At 35.3% G+C, this 21,800-nt stretch overlaps 1 protein-coding gene across 1 annotated transcript; it reads left to right on the forward strand.

The window, feature by feature from the left end:
* Nucleotides 1–324: 324 nt before the first annotated feature.
* LOC112776099 (developmentally-regulated G-protein 2) lies at nt 325–6,701 on the forward strand. Its single transcript, XM_025820083.3, has 11 exons — nt 325–1,082; nt 1,222–1,289; nt 2,285–2,361; nt 2,581–2,761; nt 3,024–3,080; nt 3,946–4,020; nt 4,130–4,249; nt 5,440–5,610; nt 5,771–5,884; nt 5,989–6,159; nt 6,302–6,701. The coding sequence occupies exons 1-11, from the start codon at nt 1,013–1,015 to the stop codon at nt 6,395–6,397; spliced, it is 1,200 nt and encodes a 399-aa protein (XP_025675868.1). The 5' UTR covers nt 325–1,012; the 3' UTR covers nt 6,398–6,701.
* Nucleotides 6,702–21,800: the final 15,099 nt, after the last annotated feature.

The raw sequence follows: 21,800 nt of genomic DNA on the forward strand, positions 1-21,800 counted from the left end.
TCTCCTCCTATGACAATTGTTATATCTATAGAATGCCATCACAAAGCTATATCTATAAACATCAACAAACCATCTACAGAGTAAAACTTGCATAAAAACTTTTATTGGTCCTTTTTTATGCAATATATGACTTTTTGTTTATTCCTTGATATTTATTTTTTGGAGAAAAATTTTTATACATGTGCGTAAATACAGGTTTGCTAGTATACTAATAATCATATATAATACACCATTCGGTTGATTTTTTTTTATATAGAAGAAATATTGGTGTTTTTTTGGGAAATGAGATTATTTGTTGTAATTACAGATGGATGGATTTTGTAGGTGAAAAGTCAACACGTGGGGACGTGGTGCAACACGTGGGGGCGTGTTGGCCAACACGTGGGGGGCGTGTTGGCCAACACGTGGGGGGCGTGTTTGACACGTAGCAGCGTATTGGCCAACACGTGGGGGGCGTGGTGCAACACGTGGGGGCATGTTGAATGAGTTCCACAATACTGTAATACATTTCAAATATCAATATTCAACCAAAACACCATCTCTATTTTCATATTAAAAATAATTTCTGACACCATTCCTATTTTTTGATAGAGTAGTTATTCACACAAAAATATTTTTATATAATAATTAAAAATTATTTAATAATTTAATTAAACTGCTTAAAATCAGTAGTGTCAGTGTTGGGGTATCAGTATCACTACACTGTATGACACAAGATTTGACAGGGGCCAATTTGGGCTTTTGAGGGCTTGTTAGTTAGTGTGGAAACATTGAATGTGGCCCAATATGAAGAATTGTGGCCCTGAGGGGCCCAAACTCGTTCGTGAGACCTACACTCTTCCTCACTCTTCATTCCACTCCCTTCTCTCTCTCTCTCTCTCTCTCTCTCTCTCTCGGAGGTTGCCTAATACCTTCGCTCACTTTTGTTTTCTTCATATAATAGATTGCACCTTTTCCATAAAAAAGAAGCATATAATTTAACATAGCTGGGTAGACGAAATAGCAAGGCAGAATGGGTATCATTGAGAAGATCAAAGAGATTGAAGCCGAGATGGCTCGGACTCAGAAAAACAAAGCCACAGGTACTCATTATGTGCCACTTGCACAGTTGCACCTTTCTAAATCTTGCATATTTCATTATTATGCGTTATAACCAGCTCTGGACTAAGTTTACGATTTTCGTTATTATGATAACTGCTTTTGAATTTGTTTGTTACGCAGAGTATCATCTCGGGCAGCTCAAGGCAAAGATAGCCAAGTTAAGGACACAATTGTTGGAGCCTCCAAAAGTATTTGAAAACACTTTTTTTTTTTTTTGTTTTCCCTTCTCATGCCTGTATTTACTGCTTTGTGCTGTTATTAATTGTTAGTTATATCATTTTACATTTACTTTTAAGTTCAATATTTTGTTTTCCTTCACATGATTAAGTTTGTGACATGATTCTTATTGTCTTTTGGCATATGTGTTTAGTTTTAGTATGATTAGTTTTGCTTTTTGTCAAATTAATACTTGGATCCTGAATTCATATTGCTTCTATCACTATACTGTATGAGTATACGTATTTAGCTGAGATGAATAAAAGATTCCAAGGGAGGGGTATATGATTCTTTACTCTGTTTATGTACTCGCTGTAGTTGAAGGTGCTAAATTGACACCTGAAGCCTAAGCAATAATGTGGGGTGCGCAAGGCCTAAGTGTTTTACACTGGCTCTGCAACTGTCTCTTTAATGAGGCATTTATTAATCGTGATAGTTGTATCATTTTGTCGAAGTGCTTGCTTACAATTGGAGAAATTTTGTTAGACTAGGTTTAGGGAATTAGTAAGGTAAAGTTAGAAGCCAAGACTACAATGAAATGCTCAAACTCAATTCCTATTGTTGAAGAGGTTGATTCACAAATCTACGATGATGGAGAAAGAGATGTAGATCAAAGTGTTAAAAATTATGTAATATATTTGATTGCGATGCTATGAATGCACTTTGTGGTGAGATCCAGGAATTTTTCAAGACTTCAGGGCTGCCAATTCATTTACCTAAGCCCAAATGAAATCTTATCTATTTCCCACAGAAAAGAAACAGTATAAAATGCTTTAACCCAAGAATGTATCCGATATTGCTAAGTACTAATGTTTAGAAATGTCTGGCGGGTGAATCTTTTTATTTACATATTATTTTCATGTTTAGTTCAGCATGCATATGTTTCTCAATTACTCGTCTGTCACTGTTTGATATCCTCTGGTACATAGTTTCACAAGCCATTGTATCTTGTCAAATTATGTGATAGGGATCTAGTGGAGGTGGAGAGGGATTTGAAGTTACAAAATTTGGCCATGGGCGTGTTGCACTGATTGGATTTCCAAGGTTTGCATTCTAAAATTCTTTTTCTCATTAGTTTTGGTTATCAATGTTTTATTATTTTCTTTTGCTATCGAAATTGATTAAAATATTAAAGGTGTATTGGACTTTATACCTTCACATGTTTTGTATCTGTGATGGGTTTACATGCTTTTGCTGTCTATATGTGTAAATTTCATGTGTTCCTAAGATTTCACCCTTCCAATGTTTTTTGTCATTTTCCAGTGTGGGAAAGTCAACTCTTTTGACAATGTTAACGGGCACACATTCAGAATCTGCATCTTATGAGTTCACAACTCTTACTTGCATTCCTGGCATCATACACTATAATGATACTAAAATCCAGTTGCTTGATCTTCCTGGAATTATCGAGGGTGCTTCTGAAGGCAAGGGACGTGGGAGACAGGTAAAACGCAAATTTGTTGTTTCAATCATTCCTGTAGTTTTCAGGGTATTGCCTTTGCAATTAAGAATTGATAAACGACTTTTAAATAGTGCTGCTATCTTATTACCTAGTACACACTAAAAAGAGGTGATGTGGCTAGTCACTTGCATTTCATGCTTGGTTCTTTCTCCGATCTATATCCCATTTTCCTCCAAGTCAGAAACCATGTTTTTTTCCATATTACTAACCATGGAAAAGTTTTGATATGTGAATGTTCTCCCAGGTTATTGCTGTTGCTAAGTCTTCTGACATAGTATTGATGGTTCTTGATGCTTCAAAAGTAAGTTCTTCTTGGCATCTCCTACTGCAGTCTTTCAATCTTATTGTAATTAGTCTTGGTAGTTGAATGTTCTATGATGATAAGATGATATGTTAATTATTATAATAAATTACTGCTCTAACTGGCAATAAATATAATAACTAGCTAAGATATTGATGATCATTAAACATTATTGTTTAAAGAGACACCCTTCAATCAAGGTGAGAAACTAACCAAGTTTTTTCGTTATATAATAGTTATTTTGTATTCCCTTAAATTATTATTGTCCAACCCTCTAAACATAATGTGACTTGCATAACTCTTATGTGCCTGTTTAAGATCATTATTTTTACTGAATCATGTTTGTTACTTCATGTTCCACTTGGATAGAAACATATTTGAGTCTTCAACATATTCTCCTTTACTCATTTTTTCTTTTCTTTTTTTCCTCCCCGTTATTACTGTTTATGGCATAGCCGTACAAAGAATATGTTATGGTAGAGCAACACTTGTGTCTAATAGAGTGAGCTATGAGAGCTTAAGAGAGCAGTAGAACAGTTTAGAAAGCAGTGTGCCAGCTAGGATGGGGACATAGGGCAGCTGCAACTACCATAAAGCTGTCATAACTAACTTATGAATATAAAGACAGTATTCCCTTATGATAGTTTAATTTTTCCTTGTTTGGTTCTCCCGGATACCCAGCTGTGTCATTTATTTCCTTCTTTTGTGAATACACTTCCAAAAAGACTGATATCACACTGATATCTTGTTCTCGAGCATTAGTGCTTCACTTTCCCTTGCGTTGTTTCCAGTTTTTACACCATGTTGCATGTTGGATTGTTCTGAGATAGTTCTCTATTTGTTATTTGTACCTTAATTGTGTCAGAGTGAGGGCCATAGGCAAATATTGACTAGGGAGCTTGAAGCTGTGGGCTTGCGGTTGAACAAGAGACCACCTCAGGTATGTTTCTAGCCGTGTCCCCGAGGATGTTTTGGGACTTAACATAAGCCTGTATTGGGTTTATATATATTTTTTCTGTCTGTAACATTGGAGCTTTCTTACCTGGCAGATATATTTCAAAAAGAAAAAGACTGGTGGCATCTCATTTAACAGCACTCTGCCTTTGACTCATGTGGATGAGAAGCTTTGTTATCAGATTCTGCATGAATACAAAATTCACAATGCAGAGGTACATAGCAAACTCTAGTGTAATGTCATTTAAATTTCCTTTCCAAGGATGTATGTGTATATATATATATATATGAGTTGTAGTTATTTCTATGATAAATATACACTTGTACTACTGCCTTAGTTTGTTTCAATGTGGCGGAACAAGTGCGATGAATAGATTGATAGCTTGGTTGGTGATGTGAGGTTGCTTTGATTTCTGCAAACCATGATTTTATGGTTGCGTAAGCAAACTCTAGCTAAGACTAAAGCTTAGGTGGAAATCCCAATTATGGATTCATATTTCATATCAGCCATGCACACGAGTATTTTGGATTTCAGACATGGATAATGCAGTTTTCCTGGTGCTGAAATTGAATTCAATTACCAAAGAGCAAACTCAACAAACCACATCATTGTAGAGGATTTGACACTTTGTTAAACACTGACTGTCCTAAACTTTTATGCAATTGTGCAGAGTTCCAAATACGTTTAACAATAGAATTTGAATCCTCTAAATTTTGAATTTTCACTTTAGAGAATAAAGTATGATCTCTCACCCTTGAATAGTTTCTCTCTCATGTTTTCTCTTGGTCCCACCTATAAAATAAATGGTGAGAGATCACACTTTACCCTCTAAAGTGAAATTCAAAATTTAGAGGATCCAAATCCAATAACCCCAATGCCCCTAAATAATTCTTTATCAAAGTCATCATTTACCCAATCGTTCCTTTTCTTTCTGAGATGTGAAGAAAAGTGTTTATATATTGATAAAATGTGAAATGTGTTTGCTACATATAATTGATGAATTCATTGTCTCTTATTAAACTTCTCTTTGCATTCTCATTTATGTTGCGTTCTCACTTCTCAGGCTTCCCTGGTAACCAGTAGTAAGTTTAGTTCCTTTTTTTTATTATTATTTCTTTAACATTTATTATTAACGCCAAATGCTTCAACAGAGTGCATCTATTACATTGCTCATATTAACCCTCAATATCAGTGTTCCTTTCCATCTATGTTATTCCAAGTAGAAGTGAAATTGGTCGATAACTCTGATTATGGACATTTGCAGGCTTTTCTATTTATTTATTTTTATTTACATGATGATAAGTATATTAAAATTTAAATGTAGTAAAAATATTACTGAGATCTGATTCTGCTTATAATTGCATATCCGTGTAAAGGGACTTGGACTGACAACCTCTTTTTCAGATTCTTTTCCGGGAGGACGCCACAGTCGATGATCTCATAGATGTCATTGAAGGAAACCGTAAATACATGAAGTGTATATATGTCTACAACAAGATAGATGTTGTTGGTATTGACGATGTGGACAGACTAGCCCGCCAACCTAATTCTGTTGTCATTAGCTGCAATTTGAAGGTAGATTAATATTTTTAGTGTCACTTGAAGAATTTGAGACAACACATAATTTTAACCCTTTATCTTTTTAAAATGTACTACAATCTAACTATTCCGAAAGCTATATATTGTTAATTTTACACGGTTATGTTGTCGGTAACACTTTGTTTCTTGTAAACAGCTGAACTTAGACAGATTACTTTCAAGGATGTGGGACGAAATGGGTCTGGTTCGAGTTTACACAAAACCCCAAGGGCAGCAGCCTGATTTCTCTGATCCTGTGGTTCTTTCCGCGGTATGTTTCATCATGTAATATTCTTGCTAAGGAACAGTCTGCCATGTTCATTTTAAAAATTGTCATCCTTCAGAAATTTCACTTCCTCTGGCACATTATTGTAGGATAGAGGTGGCTGCAGTGTAGAAGACTTCTGCAATCACATACATAGAAGTTTGGTGAAGGATGTGAAGTATGTTCTCGTCTGGGGTATAAGTGCAAGGCACTACCCTCAACATTGTGGCCTTAGTCATGTTCTTCGCGATGAAGACGTGGTTCAGATCGTTAAGAAAAAGGTTTGGATAGAAACCCTTTATCTTGTTTTCTATTCTCTCATTCACTTGTACATCATTTACCATGAATTTGTGATCATTGGAGATTGAACTTGAGATATATCTCTGTGATGATGAGAGTGAACTTGACATGTGTATCGTTCAGGAAAAGGAGGAGGGAGGAAGGGGCCGATTCAAGTCGCATTCCAATGCTCCGGCTCGGATATCTGACAGAGAAAAGAAGGCACCACTTAAGACATAATTTTATGCAAGCGTGGTTTTTGAAAAGTTACTACAGGCTAAAGGACATATATATCCAAAGCAATGGACTTTTTTTGAGTGCTCTTGCTGCATAGGGATCAAGTGCTCTTCATGTGAGCTCTTACTTTGTGAAGTCCTAGGTTGTAGCCACCCATGTGTTGTAATCCCCCCACCCACACCCCCTTTCTTTCTCTCTCTCTTTTTCTTTTATAATAATTTCTATTGTTTGTGAATCTTGCATCTGACTTGAAAAATGAAATAGAGAGCAAAAGAAACCTGTACTGCATCTTGAAAATTTGCTGTCATATTTGCTTGTTATCATAATCCCCTTTCTCTTGTGATGCTTTGGTTTATTATAAGGCGCTCAAATACCTATTCAAAGGTGAACTGATCAAAGATATTACTCTCTGGGAAACAATAATTCACATAGACTTTATTTTACTGATATTCTTTACTCAATTATTATTTACAATGCACGTTTTCTCTTGTTCATTCTTTCACTAATTTGATCTCTTCGATAATGAAGGGATCGATTAACTTGGTTTATTTTCTGATACCTCTGGGTTAAAATTAAATATCGTTAAAATAATACAAAAATGTTATTTGTACATTATTTTTCAGCCACTAATTCAGCCACTCTCACTAAAATATAGTACAAAATACGTTACGTATAAGGAAGTAAAAAAATACGGTTTTTTCATCACGCTGGGAGTGCGTTTCTTCATCGCGCCAAAATCTCTCGCATTTTTTTCTCTTCTCATAGAAAGGGTTTCATTGCATGCACCTCAATTCTCTTCTCTTCTCTTCGATTGCGCGAACTTCACTCCTCACTTTCTTCTCTTCTCCGCGGTTTCCTCTGCTTTGCTTCACGCCGTTTTTGGTTCTTGTTATCTTAGGGTTTTGATTATAACTTTTGATTCAATGAAATCCACAAGCTCGAATGATGAGGTGTGTGTTTAATTTACTTCATTTTTTAATTTTTTATTCTTGATTTGATTTTAATTTTTTGATTATCCATGTTTTATTTCTGATTTGATTTTAATTTTGTTGATTATTTAGTTATACAAATGCTTATGATTTGGCTTATGCTTTGATTTGAGCGATATCACCGATTTAGTAAATTACTATACACCGATCAATATTACTTCTCGAAAAAATTTCAGTAGCATAGGCCTGTTAGAAAGAGGAGCATGTCACAAGCTTATGCCAATGGAAGCATTTGCATATACAGAAGTAATTGCTTTTGATACACAAGCTTATTCCATAGGCAAATTCCTAATAGTTATGCTTCTGATATGTGGCTTTATTATGTCATTTAGATCCTTTTACATCATGTACGTTGTGTAATTATATCCTGAAAAATTTATGTTATAAATTTGTGTAATGAGAAAAATGTTTAGCTTTTGGATTGGAGTCAAATTGGTAGTTTGCATGTTTAAAATTCCTTCATTTGCTTAGATTAGATGATGATGCTGATTCTATGAATGTGTTAGAGTTTAGTATTATATTTGACTATTGAGTTTGATTATACATGTTTACCGAGTTTGATTATATTCAGGTTCAGTGCTATATTTAACTGCTGAGTTTGATTATAAATGTTTACTGAGTTTGATTATACTCAGGTTCAGTGCTTAACTACTAATTTGTCTTGTTCATTCATAGAAAAGGAGGAGGGTTGTGTTAGGTCTTTGACAACCAACATAAAAATATAGTCAAAACCCCCATGACATGAATCAAGGACATTATTGCGCTAAAGCTAGGTCGTTGCCCGGAAGCAATGCGCTGTATGGCTCGAGTACAGTGTCAAAGCAAGAGCAGCTGCATCGGTGCCCGGATATAGTGTTAAATGAGCAATGGTTCTCGCGTTTTCGTGAACGGACGAGGGTAAATAAGCTAGTTCACAAAGTAAAAGGTAAAGGTCGAAGCGACAGAAGGTTGAGATTTGGGACATGGAACATAAGCACTCTAACGGGAAAGTCCATGGAGGTGGTGGACACCATGACAAGGAGGAAGATTAACATTATGTGCCTACAAGAAACAAAATGGGTGGGTGCAAAGGCTAGGGAGCTGGATACTTCTGGTTTCAAACTTTGGTATACAGGAAAGGTGAAGAATAGGAATGGGGTTGGAATAATTGTGGATAAGCAGTGGAAGAAGGACGTAGTGGATGTCAAGAGGGTGGGAGATCGGATCATCTCTATCAAACTTGTGGTGGAGGGAGGTGCTTTCCATGTGATTAGCGCCTATGCACCGCAAGTGGGTTCGGACGAACAACACAAGATAAGGTTTTGGGAGGATCTAGAGAGTTTGGTTCAAGGCATACCTTTGGGAGATAAGATTTTCTTAGGAGGAGATTTAAATGGCTATGTTGGGAGAGAAGTGACTGGATATGGGAGTATTCACGGAGGCCATGGTTTCGGGGTGATCAATGCCGAGGGTAAAACTATTTTGGACTTTTCCTCAACCTTTGATCTTCTCATCGCAAATACATGTTTTAAAAAGAGAGATGAACATCTTATAACCTATAAGAGTGGCATGACAAGCTCTCAAATCGACTTCTTCTTGTTGAGGAGAGTCGACCGAAAATTTTGCATTAACTGTAAAATTATCCCAGGAGAGAGTTTGACAACACAACATAGGGTGTTCGTCATGGATTTTCGTGTTGAGCAAAAGTTGAGGAAAAGATATCATACGAAGAACCCAAGGACGAGGTGGTGGCGGATGAAAGGTGAGGAACAAAGAAGCTTCCTAAGACGGGTAGGAGAAGAGGCAAAGTGGGATGGGAACGGAAGCGCGGAAGAGATGTGGAGGGAGATGGCAGAAGTTATTAGAAGAACAACAAAAGAAAGTTTTGGTGAATCTAAAGGAATAGGACCAAGAGACAAGGAGTCCTGATGGTGGAATGCAAGTATACAAGAAAAGATAAAGATAAAAAGGGAGTGCTTTAAAGAGTGGTCTTTATGCCGTAATGCAGATAACTGGGAAAAATATAAGGTGGCTAAGAAAGAGACAAAAGTGGCTGTAAGTGAAGCAAGAACAAGAGCATATGAGGGTCTCTACCAGTCTTTAGGCACGAAAGAAGGAGAAAAATGTATATATAGAATCGCAAAGAGTCGGGAAAGAAGAACGAGAGATTTGGATCAGGTTAAGTGCATAAAGGATAAGGATGGAGAGGTGTTGGCTCAAGAGGAGAAGATTAATGAAAGGTGGAAGAGCTATTTTTACGAGTTATTTAATGAGGGACAGAAGACTCTTCCGAGCCTTGGTCGATTATGCACAAGGGAAGAAGATCAAAACTTTGACTACTATCGAAGGATTCGAGACTTCAAGGTAAAAAAGGCTCTAAAGCAGATGAAAAATGGCAGGGCAGTAGGACCTGATAATATCCCGATTGAGGTTTGGAAGGGTCTTGGAGAAAAAGCCATCAACTGGTTAACCAAGCTTTTTAATGAGATTTTAAGGTCAAAGAAGATGCCTGATGAGTCGAGAAAGAGCACCTTGGTACCTATCTACAAGAATAAGGGGGATATACAAAGTTGAGAAAATTATAAAGGGATTAAGCTTATGAGTCATACTATGAAGCTATGGGAAAGGGTGATAGAACGGAGGTTGAGAAAAGAGACACAAGTAACAGAGAACCAATTTGGATTTATGGCAGGCAGATCTACCACTGAAGCGATATACCTATTAAGAAGGATGATGGAGAGGTATCGTAGTAATAAAAGGGATCTACATATGGTGTTTATTGATTTGGAAAAATCGTATGATAGGGTACCAAGGGAGGTCTTATGGAAGGTTTTAGAAAAGTGGAGAGTAAGGATCACATATATTCGGGCAATTAAAGACATGTATGATGGGGCCACAACTAGTGTGAAGACTCAAGGTGGTGTGACAGAGGAATTTTCTATTGGTATAGGATTACACCAGGGATCATCCTTAAGTCCATACCTTTTCACATTAGTCTTGAAAGTACTCACAGAGCACATCCAAGAGCCTGTGCCATGGTGCATGCTTTTTGCCAATGATATCGTCCTTATGGGAGAGTCAAGGGAAGACCTAAATAAGAAGTTGGAGTTATGGAGAGAAGCTCTAGAAGTGTATGGTCTGCGCATAAGCCGTAGCAAGACGGAATATATGGAATGTAAGTTCAGTCTGAGAAGGGAAAACCCCAATATAGAGGTGAAGATTGGAGAAAACATCATACGAAAAGTTAAAAGTTTTAAGTATCTTGGGTGCATCATACAGGATAATGGAGAGATTGAACAGGATGTAAATCATAGGATCCAAGCAGGTTGGTCAAAATGGCGGAGTGCATCTGGTTTTATATGCGACAAAAAAGTACCTTTAAAACTTAAAGGTAAATTCTATCGCACCGCTATAAGACCGGCTATGCTTTATGGTACGGAGTGTTGGGCGGCTAAAGGGGAGAACGAACATAAGCTGAGTGTGGCAGAGATGAAGATGTTGAGATAGATGAGTGGTCATACGCGATTGGATAAAATAAGGAATGAAGATATAAGGGAGAGAGTTGGAGTAGCACCCATTGTGGAAAAGATGGTTGAATCGCGTCTTAGGTGGTTTGGACATGTGAGAAGAAGACCGATAGAACATCCAGTCAGGAGGGTGGATGAGATGGAAGATGGACAAAGGGCGAAAGGCAGAGGAAGACCTAAGAAGACCATCCATGAAGTGGTCAAACGAGATCTACACGTAAACGGTCTCTCTGTAGATATGATACATGACAGAGCACAATGACGTCGTTTGATTCATGTAGCCGACCCCACTTAGTGGGACAAGGCTTTGTTGTTGTTGTATTCATAGAAAATTGAGAGCATTTTTATACCTGATTTGATTTTATTAAATTTTTTATTATCTATGTTTTTAGGTTGTTCCAAACATAGGAATGGCATTCTCCTCTGTGAAAGATTATGAAACTTTTTATACCAATTATGCAAAAAGGATTGGTTTTTCATGGAATATAAGAACTACTAAGTGGGATCAAAATAGACAAATTACATACCAAATCTTGGTATGTTCTAGAGCTGGTTATCGAAGATCACAAATTGATCCACTAAAGAAGACAAATCCAACTTCTGAGCAAAATTGTAAAGCTAGGATTATTGTGAAAAGGGATAAGAAGATGAAATATGTGTTAACCTTTGCAAATATCCAGCACAACCATGCTATTAGTCCTAGCATGGCAAAGACTCTAAGAAAGAACAGAAAACTAAGCTTGCATGCCAAATGGATAGCTGAGATCAATGATCAAGCTGGTGTTACAATAAGAAACACCTATCAAAGCTTAGCAACTACTGCTGGTGGCTATGATAAATTAACTTTTACTCAAAAAGATCTTTGGAATCATGTAGCAAGAAGTGTCAGAGTGATAGAAGAAGAGGGTGATGCACAATCATTAATGCAGTATTTTCATAGGATGCAAGAACAAAACCGCAACTTCTTTTACGAAGTTAAATTGGACGAGCAACATCACATAAAGCATGCTTTTTGGGCTGATGCTAGAAGTCGTGCTGCTTATGAGTACTTTGACGACGTTGTGAGTTGATACGACGTACCTAACAAATAGGTATGACACCACAATTATATATTTCAAGTTAATTATATGCACTTTGGTTTTTGCATGTGTTTGATGTATAGGGATAGGCAGAATAGAATGAATTTGCTGTTGCTGTGCATGATATACTGAGTTTGATTATGTACTCTTGTTTTTGCATATGTTTGATGTATAGATAGGTACAAATACAATAGAATGATTTTGCTACTGCTGTGCATGTTATACTAAGTTTGATTATGTACTCTTGTTTTTGCATATGTTTGATGTATAAGGATACGTACAATAGAATGAATTTGATTATAGGTAGAATAGAATGAAACTGAGTATGATTATGTACTCTTGTTTTTATTATAGGTATGATATGTCTTTTGGCACATTTGTTGGGGTTAACCACCATGGCCAATCATTGCTACTTGGTTGCTCTCTTCTTTCATGCGAAGAAGAGAATTTCTTTGTTTGGTTATTTGATTGTTGGATACGATGTATGGGTGGCAAGCCGCCTATTGGCATATTGACAGATCAATGCAAAGCTATGCGGAATGCCATTGAAAAATCGTTGCCAATGACACGACATCGATGGTGTATTTGGCATATCACGAAGAAAATTTTAGAAAAACTAGGAGCATGCAAGCAATTTAACGAGATTTGTGCTGATATGACACATATTGTGTGGGATTCTAGGTCTAAGGAAGCATTTGAGAGCTCTTGGACTGATTTTATCAACAGATTCAGTTTGCATGATAATAATTGGTTAGTAGGTATTTTATATAAGTTTGATTATCTTATATCTACTGTTTGATTATTTATCATTTATTAATCAATATGCTTTACAAGTTTGATTATGCCCATTTTATGGTTTTAGGTTTGTACGAAGAACGTGACAGGTGGGTCCTTATTTTTCTTAGCAACAGTTTTTGGACAGGCATGAGTAACACTCAAAGGAGTGAAAGCATGCACTCATTTATGAAGGGCTACCTAACCTCAAAGAGCAACTTGCAACAATTTGTAACACAATATGACAACTGTCTTGCAAATAAAGCTCAACAAGAATATGAATTGGATGCTGCTAGCTTCAATACCATTATCTCTTGTGCTACTGCCTCTGCTATTGAAAAACAGTTTCAAAAGGAATATACTCATGCAAAGTTTAATGAGCTTCAAAAGGAGTTTAGAGCAAAGGCTAATTTCTTTTCAACAAAAAAAGCATGAAGAGGGATATGTTGTTACTTACAAGGTTATAGAAGAGATTGAGAATGTTGATAAGATGTTTGATGTTACTTACAAGGTGTCATTTGATTCTTCAACTTCAGATGTTTCTTTCCAATGCCATCTTTTCGAGTCAAAGGGAATCTTATGCCGCCATACTCTTTCAGTCCTTGGTCTTGAAAGAGTGAAGAAATTGCCAAATAAATACATTCTTGATCGGTGGAAGAAAACTTTAAAGCGCAAGCACAGTAGCATCAAGTGTAGCCATGATCCAAGTCGTTTAGAGCCCGTAAAGAAACGTTATGATGAGATGTGCAAGCAATTTTACGATATTGCTAAAGTAGCCGCTGCATCCGAGGAGCTCACCGAGACCGTACATCGTATACTAGACTCGATTTGGGTTATGTTGGTGGAACCAAAGGCCTCCTCAATGGATAATGTAGATAATCAAAATTTGAATGAGGTAGATGAAAATGCAAATGATTTAGAGATTCACAACCCCCAACAAGTATCACGAAAAGGTCGTAGGCGTAAGAAAAGGCTTCAATCTACTGTAGAAAAAATTGTTAAACAAGGAAGGAAGAAGCATACAAAGAACGTGAAAGAGAGATCACATGCAAGTTCAGTGTTTGATTAATTTTATTATTATTGCTAAATGCTCTATTATCACTTTATTGATTGCTATTTTTTTTAGCCACTTGTGGAGTTACCTTCAGAGTTGAGCATTACCTCTAACCAACCATATGGCTTTGTATCCTCGCTGAAGTCAATGCAACAAATCCACTATTTGGAAGAATAATAGTTTTATTTTTTTTTGTAATAGATTTGTTACATGTTGCAATAGAACTCTTACATTTTTTCCAGTTGTAATAGTTTTTACATGTGATTAGTGAATTTACACTCAAATATTCTGAGTTATCTAAAATTTTGAGTTATTATTGGCTTAGGAACAAAATGATTAGTGATCTCTATTCTCTAAGTCGCAACAAATATTTAACTATACACTTCCAGCTATGGTGAATTTAATAAATAGTAACATCTAACAAGGCTTATTGAATATTACAAATGAAATCCACAACTTCTTACTGGAATTTTATTATAATCAAACTCAGTAGTCAAATACAGCACTGAACGTGACTATAATCAAACTCAATAAACATTTATAATCAAACTCAGTAGTCAAGCACTGAACCTGAGTTTGCACCGAACCTGAATATAATCAAACTCAATAAACATTTATAATCAAACTCAGTAGTGAAATATAGCACCGAACGTGACTATAATCAAACTCAATAAACATTTATAATCAAACTCGGTAGTCAAATATAGCACTAAACCTGAGTATAATCAAACTTTAAAATATCTATAATCAAACTCAGAGTATAATCAAACTTTGTAAATATGTAAACATGTATAATCAAAGTTAGGGTATAATCAAAGGAAGCAAGTAATTATTAATTTTTAACATCATGTATGAAAGTGAATATAGTATACATGAGTACTGAAAAGTCAAAACAAAGAATGGTGGGAATGCCAAAGTAACTTACTTTTCATTGGAACTTGTGTTTGCTCCTCCTTCTTGCTTCTTTTCTTTCTTTGATTTCGTGGAGTCTTCTTGCCTCAATTTCTCTGTTGTTTTTTCTTCTTGCCTCAATTCTTTTTTGCCCTTCTTAGGGCTGTCGACCAATTTTTTCTTTTCACTTTGCTCTTTTTTCGCTTTAGTAGCCTCTTTTACAACCCTTTTCTTTGGTCGAACTGGTCGTTTAAGCACATGTTGCTCTTCCTTTGACTTAACCAGCCCCTATAACACATGCATAATTAGTGAAAATTCATTCATTATGGATAGAAAATGAAATTTTAGAGAACGAATAATGTAAGTACCGATGAACTTTTTCTTTCTAATGCTATTTGGGCAGAAAGGAGTTCTTTTGTCCAATGGGGAAGCCAAGGCGGTTGTGATTCTTTCTCAAAATTAAAGGGTCCATATTTTTGCTTATGGAAGTATAATATCTGAAATTCAATTAATTAAAGCTATATTATAATCAAACATGCTTTAGATAATAGTCTAAGAAAAAATTAGTTTAAATGAAAAATACCTAAAGCACATATATGCACCCATTCAAACTTGACACCAATCCTTCTTTATAGTTGTTAACTCCATCAGCAAGGCCATCAACAATGCATCTAATCCAATTGTAATTCATTGGATTATCAACATCAATTACAAATGGGAAAATTTTATCCCGAGTCATTGTTGTATTTATTGGTAACAAAAATGTTATCAATGCATACAACAAAAAAGCTCTCCTAAATGTTTTTTGGTGTCCCTGTTTTCTGGTTCTTTTTCTACTCATTTTGGTGTAGTCTTCTTTCGCATATTTCAAAACTAGCAAATTAAACAACTAAAATCAAATCAAATTCAAAAAGTAAAAAAAGTTATACATATAATCAAATATAGCACTGAACTTGAGCATAATCAAACCCAGCAAACACATATAATCAAACTCGGCAGTTAAATATAGCACTGAACCTGAATATAATCAAACTCAGTAAACATGTATAATCAAACTCATATTATAATCAAACTTAGTAAACATTTCTAATCAAATACAGTAGTCAAATATAGCACTGAACTTGAGCATAATCAAACTCAGCAAACACATATAATCAAACTGAGCAGTTAAATATAGCACTAAATCTAAATATAATCAAACTCGGTAAACATGTATAATCAAACTCAAATTATAATCAAACTTAGTAAACTTTTTGTTGTTTACTTTGAAGCCTTATGCCTATGTTGCTACTACACTCTCTGTTTTATTTCTTAATTAAATTAAACTACGATGCTTCTTTCCCTTATTTGATTCATGAATATGTTAATTAGATTGATGATTAAAGAATAAATTTGATTTTTACTTTTAAAATTGAGACTAGATTGGATACATGTTTAAATTCAGGACAAAACTTATAATTAGATGGGGGGAGTTCTGCAGTTATCCTTTCTGGTATGGGTATATGAACACTCATAGGGTAGATAATGAACTAGCTAATGACTACAAGTGTGACATAGCGGTAAGGTCTTGCTCGAAGTAAAAAAACACCCTACCCATTTTAATCAATCCATACTCTATAGTGGTAAATTAATGACTTTAGAGTGAGACCAATCCAAATTTTGTGCATATCCTGAAATCAAACAAGACCAGAAAACAGTGTTCCTTTGGGGCATTTCAGCAAACAGCTTCTGTGCGCATACTAATCAAACTGAGTATAATCAAACTCAGTCAGTATAATAATCAAACATACTCCAACTCATATCACAAAAATTCAGTTATAATCAATTAATAGTCTACTAATAATCAGTTGTTAAAATTAGCTAACTGAGACTTCAATTCAAAACCCTAACTTAAATATTTTTAGTACAAACTATGCACAACACAAATTCATTTATAGAAACTCAAAATGAAGAAGGAAAATGCAATTGAAGAAGCTGATAGAAGCTCAAAACGAACAAGAAAAATGCCATCGAAGAAGCTGATAGAATAAAACAAGAAAAATGCAAGGAAAATGCAGAATCAAACAAGGAATAGAAATTTACATTGTAGAATCAAACAAGAAAAATGCAGTCGATGAAATTCACGCCTGAGATAGAGAGCACCACGCCCGAGACAGAGGAAGGAGAATCGCAACCGCGCCTGAAAGAGAGCGAAGGAGAATCGTGCCACTGGAGAGAGAGAGAAGGAGAGTCGTGCCACTGGAGAGAATCACCATTGAAAATGAGGATGAGGAAGGAGAATCACCGTCGGAGAGTGAGAGTGAGAGTGAGAGTGAGAGTAAGGGAAGTAGAGAAGAAGAACGTTATTTCAGCGAGCGCGTGAGAGTAATATTGAGAGTGAGGTATTTATTTTTAGGTTTTGAATTTTGTATTTTGTATTGTATATGTATAAAAATACAGTGGCTGAAAGTGGTGTGCATGTAGCACAACCGAAAATAATAATAGTACACGATTGAAGTATACTCTCTATTGTTATTAACGGAGATCCCAATGGGAGATCGTAACTAGGAATGGCAATAGCAATGGGTGTTATTGGGCGGAGTTTTGGGTATCTATAGATATTAATTTTTAAAAAATTTAAAGAAAAATGAACACAATTATAATATACTTTAAATATAAATTTAACATAATTTATATATACATAAAATTTTCAATATACACATTAAAAGAAAATTAAATAGAAATAATTTTCAAAATAATATAGCATCAAAATAATGATGATGTGATTGACAAATTTTTATTGATGTTTGTCTATACTTTTTTTCCCATTCATCTGCTGTTTCGAATGTATCCCTACCTAACACATTTACCAACTCTCATTGCCATGAGTAGAATCATTGTTTGGGGTAGTTGATGACTGCCTTCCCTATGGTTTAATGACATGTAGGTGCACTGTAGTAGGTATGGTGTGATATCTCAATTTTTGGTCCCTATTTCTTGATTTCTTGAAAGTTTCACCTGTTTTTCCTGTTTTTGTGTTGGTTCAGATTTTGCTCCTATGATTAGTTGTCTCTATGCCATTGAATGGAGATGCATATGGACTGAGATTTTGTTTTCCCTCCATTTCCATCCTCAATTTGAATTCAAAAAGGTGAGCCTTGTGTCCTAGATTTTTTCTATAAAAGGATGGTTGGTGAACCACATTCAATGCACAAACATTCTGCTGTGTTCTATTTCCTCCTAAGCTCTGTCTATTTCAGAATTTTTTTGTTTACATTTTGATCTATTTCATCAACTCTGTTTATCTCCTTTCTTTTTTCTGCAATGCCTCCTCCATTTGATATGATTTCTAAGATGCATCCTCCTAGAGAGGCTTGGAGGCTGAAAGTTAGGGTTCTAAGGCTTTGGGTTGTACCCTCTTTTGGTAACCATGAGGTTCTTAACTCAATGGAGATGATTCTCCTTGATGAGCATGTTAGCCCCTATTAGCTTCTCTTTTAAATATGGTGTTAGTTGTTGTTTTTTAAGTTTTCAACTTTAAATTATGTGTTTCACTAATCTGATTTTGTTCTTTTGTTAGATTTCCAGTGTGAAAAAATTCAAGCTACAATTAAGAAACCATTCCTTAATAGGTTTAGGGATCATATAGTTGAAGGTCAAGTTTATAGAATGGCATACTTTACTGTTGTGTCAAATCATGGTAGTTATAGAGCAACTTCTCATGAATTCAAATTGGTTTTTCTTCACCAAACCACTGTTGTAGCTGTTGATGAAGATGTTATCCCTAAGACTTATTTCAACATGTTTTCTTTTTCTGAGCTGCTGAACATGACCCAAGATTACGATTTTTTAGTTGGTGTGTATCTCTTCTTGCTATTCTATTATTCAAGTTTTTTTAACAAATTCTTTGAATATTTAATAGGTTGTGTTTATTTGGAATAGATGTCATTGGTTTTTTAACTTCAGTGGGAGAAGAGAAAGAATATGCAAAAGAGGGGAAATTTGTGAAAATGATTGTGCTGGAATTAACTTCAAAAGAGTATGTTGATTGAGTCATTTCTCGTGGTTTCTCTTTATCTTTTAATTATTTTTTCCTTATTTTCTGTTTCATTCTTTGTCATCTTTTGAGTTCCAGTCTTACAGTGTGATGTGCATTGTTTGGAGACTATGTTAATCAAGTAAATCATTTCCTTGCCTCTGGCTATGTGGAGCAGCCTGTTGTTGTCATTCAACTTGCAAAAGTCAAGTTCTTTAGGGGTACATTGTTTGTTTTCTAAATATCTCCTTGCTACTCTAGGTGTTGTCTCCAATAAACTTTGCTAAACTCTTTCTGTATTGCTGTGTAGGTCAAGTAGGTCTTCAAAATGTGATGTATGTCACTCAAATGTTATTTAATTCCTGAAGTTGTTGAATTCAGGCAGAGGTTATCATGGTTTATTTTGTTGATTTTTATTGTATTCTTTATTTACAACCAATCTGGAGTAACAAGTACAAGTGTCTGCCATCATTTTTTTAGTATGATTGAGCAAGGTGTCAATGGTACCCAGCCACTGTTTATTGCAAATGAGGGTAAAGTTGTCTCCTTGGAAGATGATTTCATGCGTTTAACTAGAAAATGCACTATTGAAGAGCTTCAAGATAACAATGAGGTTGTCTTCTTTTGAGTTAGTTGTGTTTATGTTTATTTTATACACAAATGAACTGAAAAAGAAAATCAAAGAACAATTTCCAGATCTGTTTTTTCATTCATATTGTTAACAAAATTTGAAATGCCCATTGCATAGGAGGGTTCTTTTATCATTTTTGGTACAATCCGAGGTATTGTTGAGGATGGAGGTTGGTGGTATTCTGCGTGTGTGTGTGGAAAGGGTATCTATCCTCAAAATGGTGCATATTACTGTGATTTTTGTTTGAACCACATAACTAATGTGACTCCAAGGTCAGAAATTTTGTTCAAAATGTCTTTTCATTTTGTCTTGTGGATTGTTCATAAAAATAATGTTTCTTGGTATTATTTATTCCAAATCATTGTGTTCCTTTTTTTTCTCTCTGCAGATTTAAAATTAAAATAACACTTGAAGATCATAGTGGGGAGGGTATTTTCCTTCTCTTTGATCGTGAGGCATCTTATTTGCTTAAGAAATCATGTGCTGACTTGTTTACTAAGGTTCAAAGAGATGCAAGTGTATGTTCTTAGTTTTCTTTTGTGTGTTGTTCACTTTATGGGATGTGATATGTTTTATTCAAACTATGTATTTCTTATGTATTACTTTAAAAATAGCTTATATGTGGGGATACTTATCCTCCCATATTCCAAGGGCTCATTGGAAAGAAGTTACTGCTGAAGGTTGATACCAAAGGTGCCACACATGATACATTTTATGGCACTTTCCGAGTTAGGAGAATATGTGATGATCCCAATATTATTGCCATGTTTGAACTTCTCGATTATGATGCTGATGACGAGTCTACTCCAAAAAAGGTTACATATACATATAATTATTTTTAGATTGTGTAAATTCATGATTCATTTCTTTTTTTTTTATTGTGCTGTAGTGAATTTTTGTTATGGTCTTATCTATTTTTAAACTCTTTTGGCATATGAATAGGAGCCTGATTTAGACAAATTTGTTCCCTGTGGAAAAGGGGATATTGGTATTAAGAAGGAGTCATCAAAGACTTTTATCAAAAGTGACAAAGTTACTGGTGAGTGTTATGGGATTTTATCTAAATCCCCAGTTCTTATAGATTTTCTGGCTGAAAAATAGCCTGCTGTTTCTGGAGGGACTGAGTTTGCTGCCTTAATTAATGGTGAAGATGTAAAAGATGAGAAAACACCCAGCAATGATACTGTTAGTGATGATCTTTCTGCTGAACTGGATATATTACTTAGCTCACCAGAAAAAGAAACTCAGGTACTGTTATATAATATTTTTTTTCTCCTTCCTATGTGTGCTATTTCTAAATGGATTTTGCATTCTTGAGTGAGTTTCATAGCTTTTGTTAATTTCTTTGTCATAGGAGGTGTTGTCCCACGTTCTCGATGCACCTTCCCAATATGGAGAGAAGCTTATTCATGAAAATCATGTTGTCACCTCGAATGGCAAGAGGAATTTGAATCCCCAATTTGAAGAGGCAGCTGCTGATGTAGATGGGCGTGGGTTCAAGATTGCCAAGGTTAATGGAGTTTGATTTAAGGTGTGGAATTGAGCTGCTGTGTCTAGGTGTAGGTGTTTTATATAGTATATCTATAAGTATTTAGGAAGGCTTGTGATTCCAAATAGATGGAAATGTAATCATGCTGGCTGGATGCTGTTTTGATTTGACTTTTTTGGATTGTGTCCAACAAATAGGATTGTCAGATATAGGGGTTTTCCTTTTGTGTTGGCTCGGGCCATATGCCAACTAGGTCTATTCTCAACTCCTTCTTTTGTAATAGTGACTTTGCTAGGGATTGGACACATTTTCAATGTTGTAGCCTGTTTAGGTTACATACTAGGATATGTAGTCAGTTGTTGGAATCCTCCTTATCATAGGAGAGATAGCCATATGTAATTGTGTATATCACTATCAATATTTTAATGAAATGCAACAGTTCTTATTTGTATTTGTTTATTGTTGTACAACTTTATCTTTTCATGTCAATTAGTTATTGGTGTTGATTATAATACTTTATTTTTTTCATTTTCTGCGTTATCAAAGGTGTGCATGGTTATATAAGTTCTTTGTTGGTGTGTTTCACAAGTTCTGCTCCCAGCCACCCCCCCTTTTTTTTTTCACCTGTTGCTTATAGGAACTTAACAATGTAGATGTCTTTTTGGCAATGAATTAGGGGTAGTTCTTGCGATTTATGTTTCAACCTCTTCTTTTGTTTAGTACGAGTAACAAAGATGTCTCATAATTCTGTTCGTGCTAGAGAATATAGGCAAAATTCTTTGAAAAGAAAGCGAATAGAAAGTGACCATCGAAATGCAAGAGGTCAGTACTGAATTGACCTTCGTGATATTTTTAGTGTTTTATGCTCCAATTTTCAGTGATTTGATATCTATGGGAGTCTTTGTAATTTATTTTCGTTTTGTAATATTTTAGAGGTCCTTGATTTCTCGATGCCTGCTCTCTCTCTGAATGATTATA

This window comes from Arachis hypogaea, chromosome 19 (genome assembly GCF_003086295.3).
Source record: "Arachis hypogaea cultivar Tifrunner chromosome 19, arahy.Tifrunner.gnm2.J5K5, whole genome shotgun sequence".
Lineage (NCBI taxonomy): Eukaryota > Viridiplantae > Streptophyta > Magnoliopsida > Fabales > Fabaceae > Arachis > Arachis hypogaea.

What these genes read in the sequence shown, in the direction of transcription:
- LOC112776099 (XM_025820083.3), top strand. Translation starts at nt 1,013, where the DNA reads ATGGGTATCATTGAGAAGATCAAAGAGATTGAAGCCGAGATGGCTCGG. An exon ending in GCACTGATTGGATTTCCAAG is followed by an intron (nt 2,362 to 2,580) that starts GTTTGCATTCTA and finishes GTCATTTTCCAG; the next exon opens with TGTGGGAAAGTCAACTCTTT. An exon ending in ACAAAATTCACAATGCAGAG is followed by an intron (nt 4,250 to 5,439) that starts GTACATAGCAAA and finishes CCTCTTTTTCAG; the next exon opens with ATTCTTTTCCGGGAGGACGC.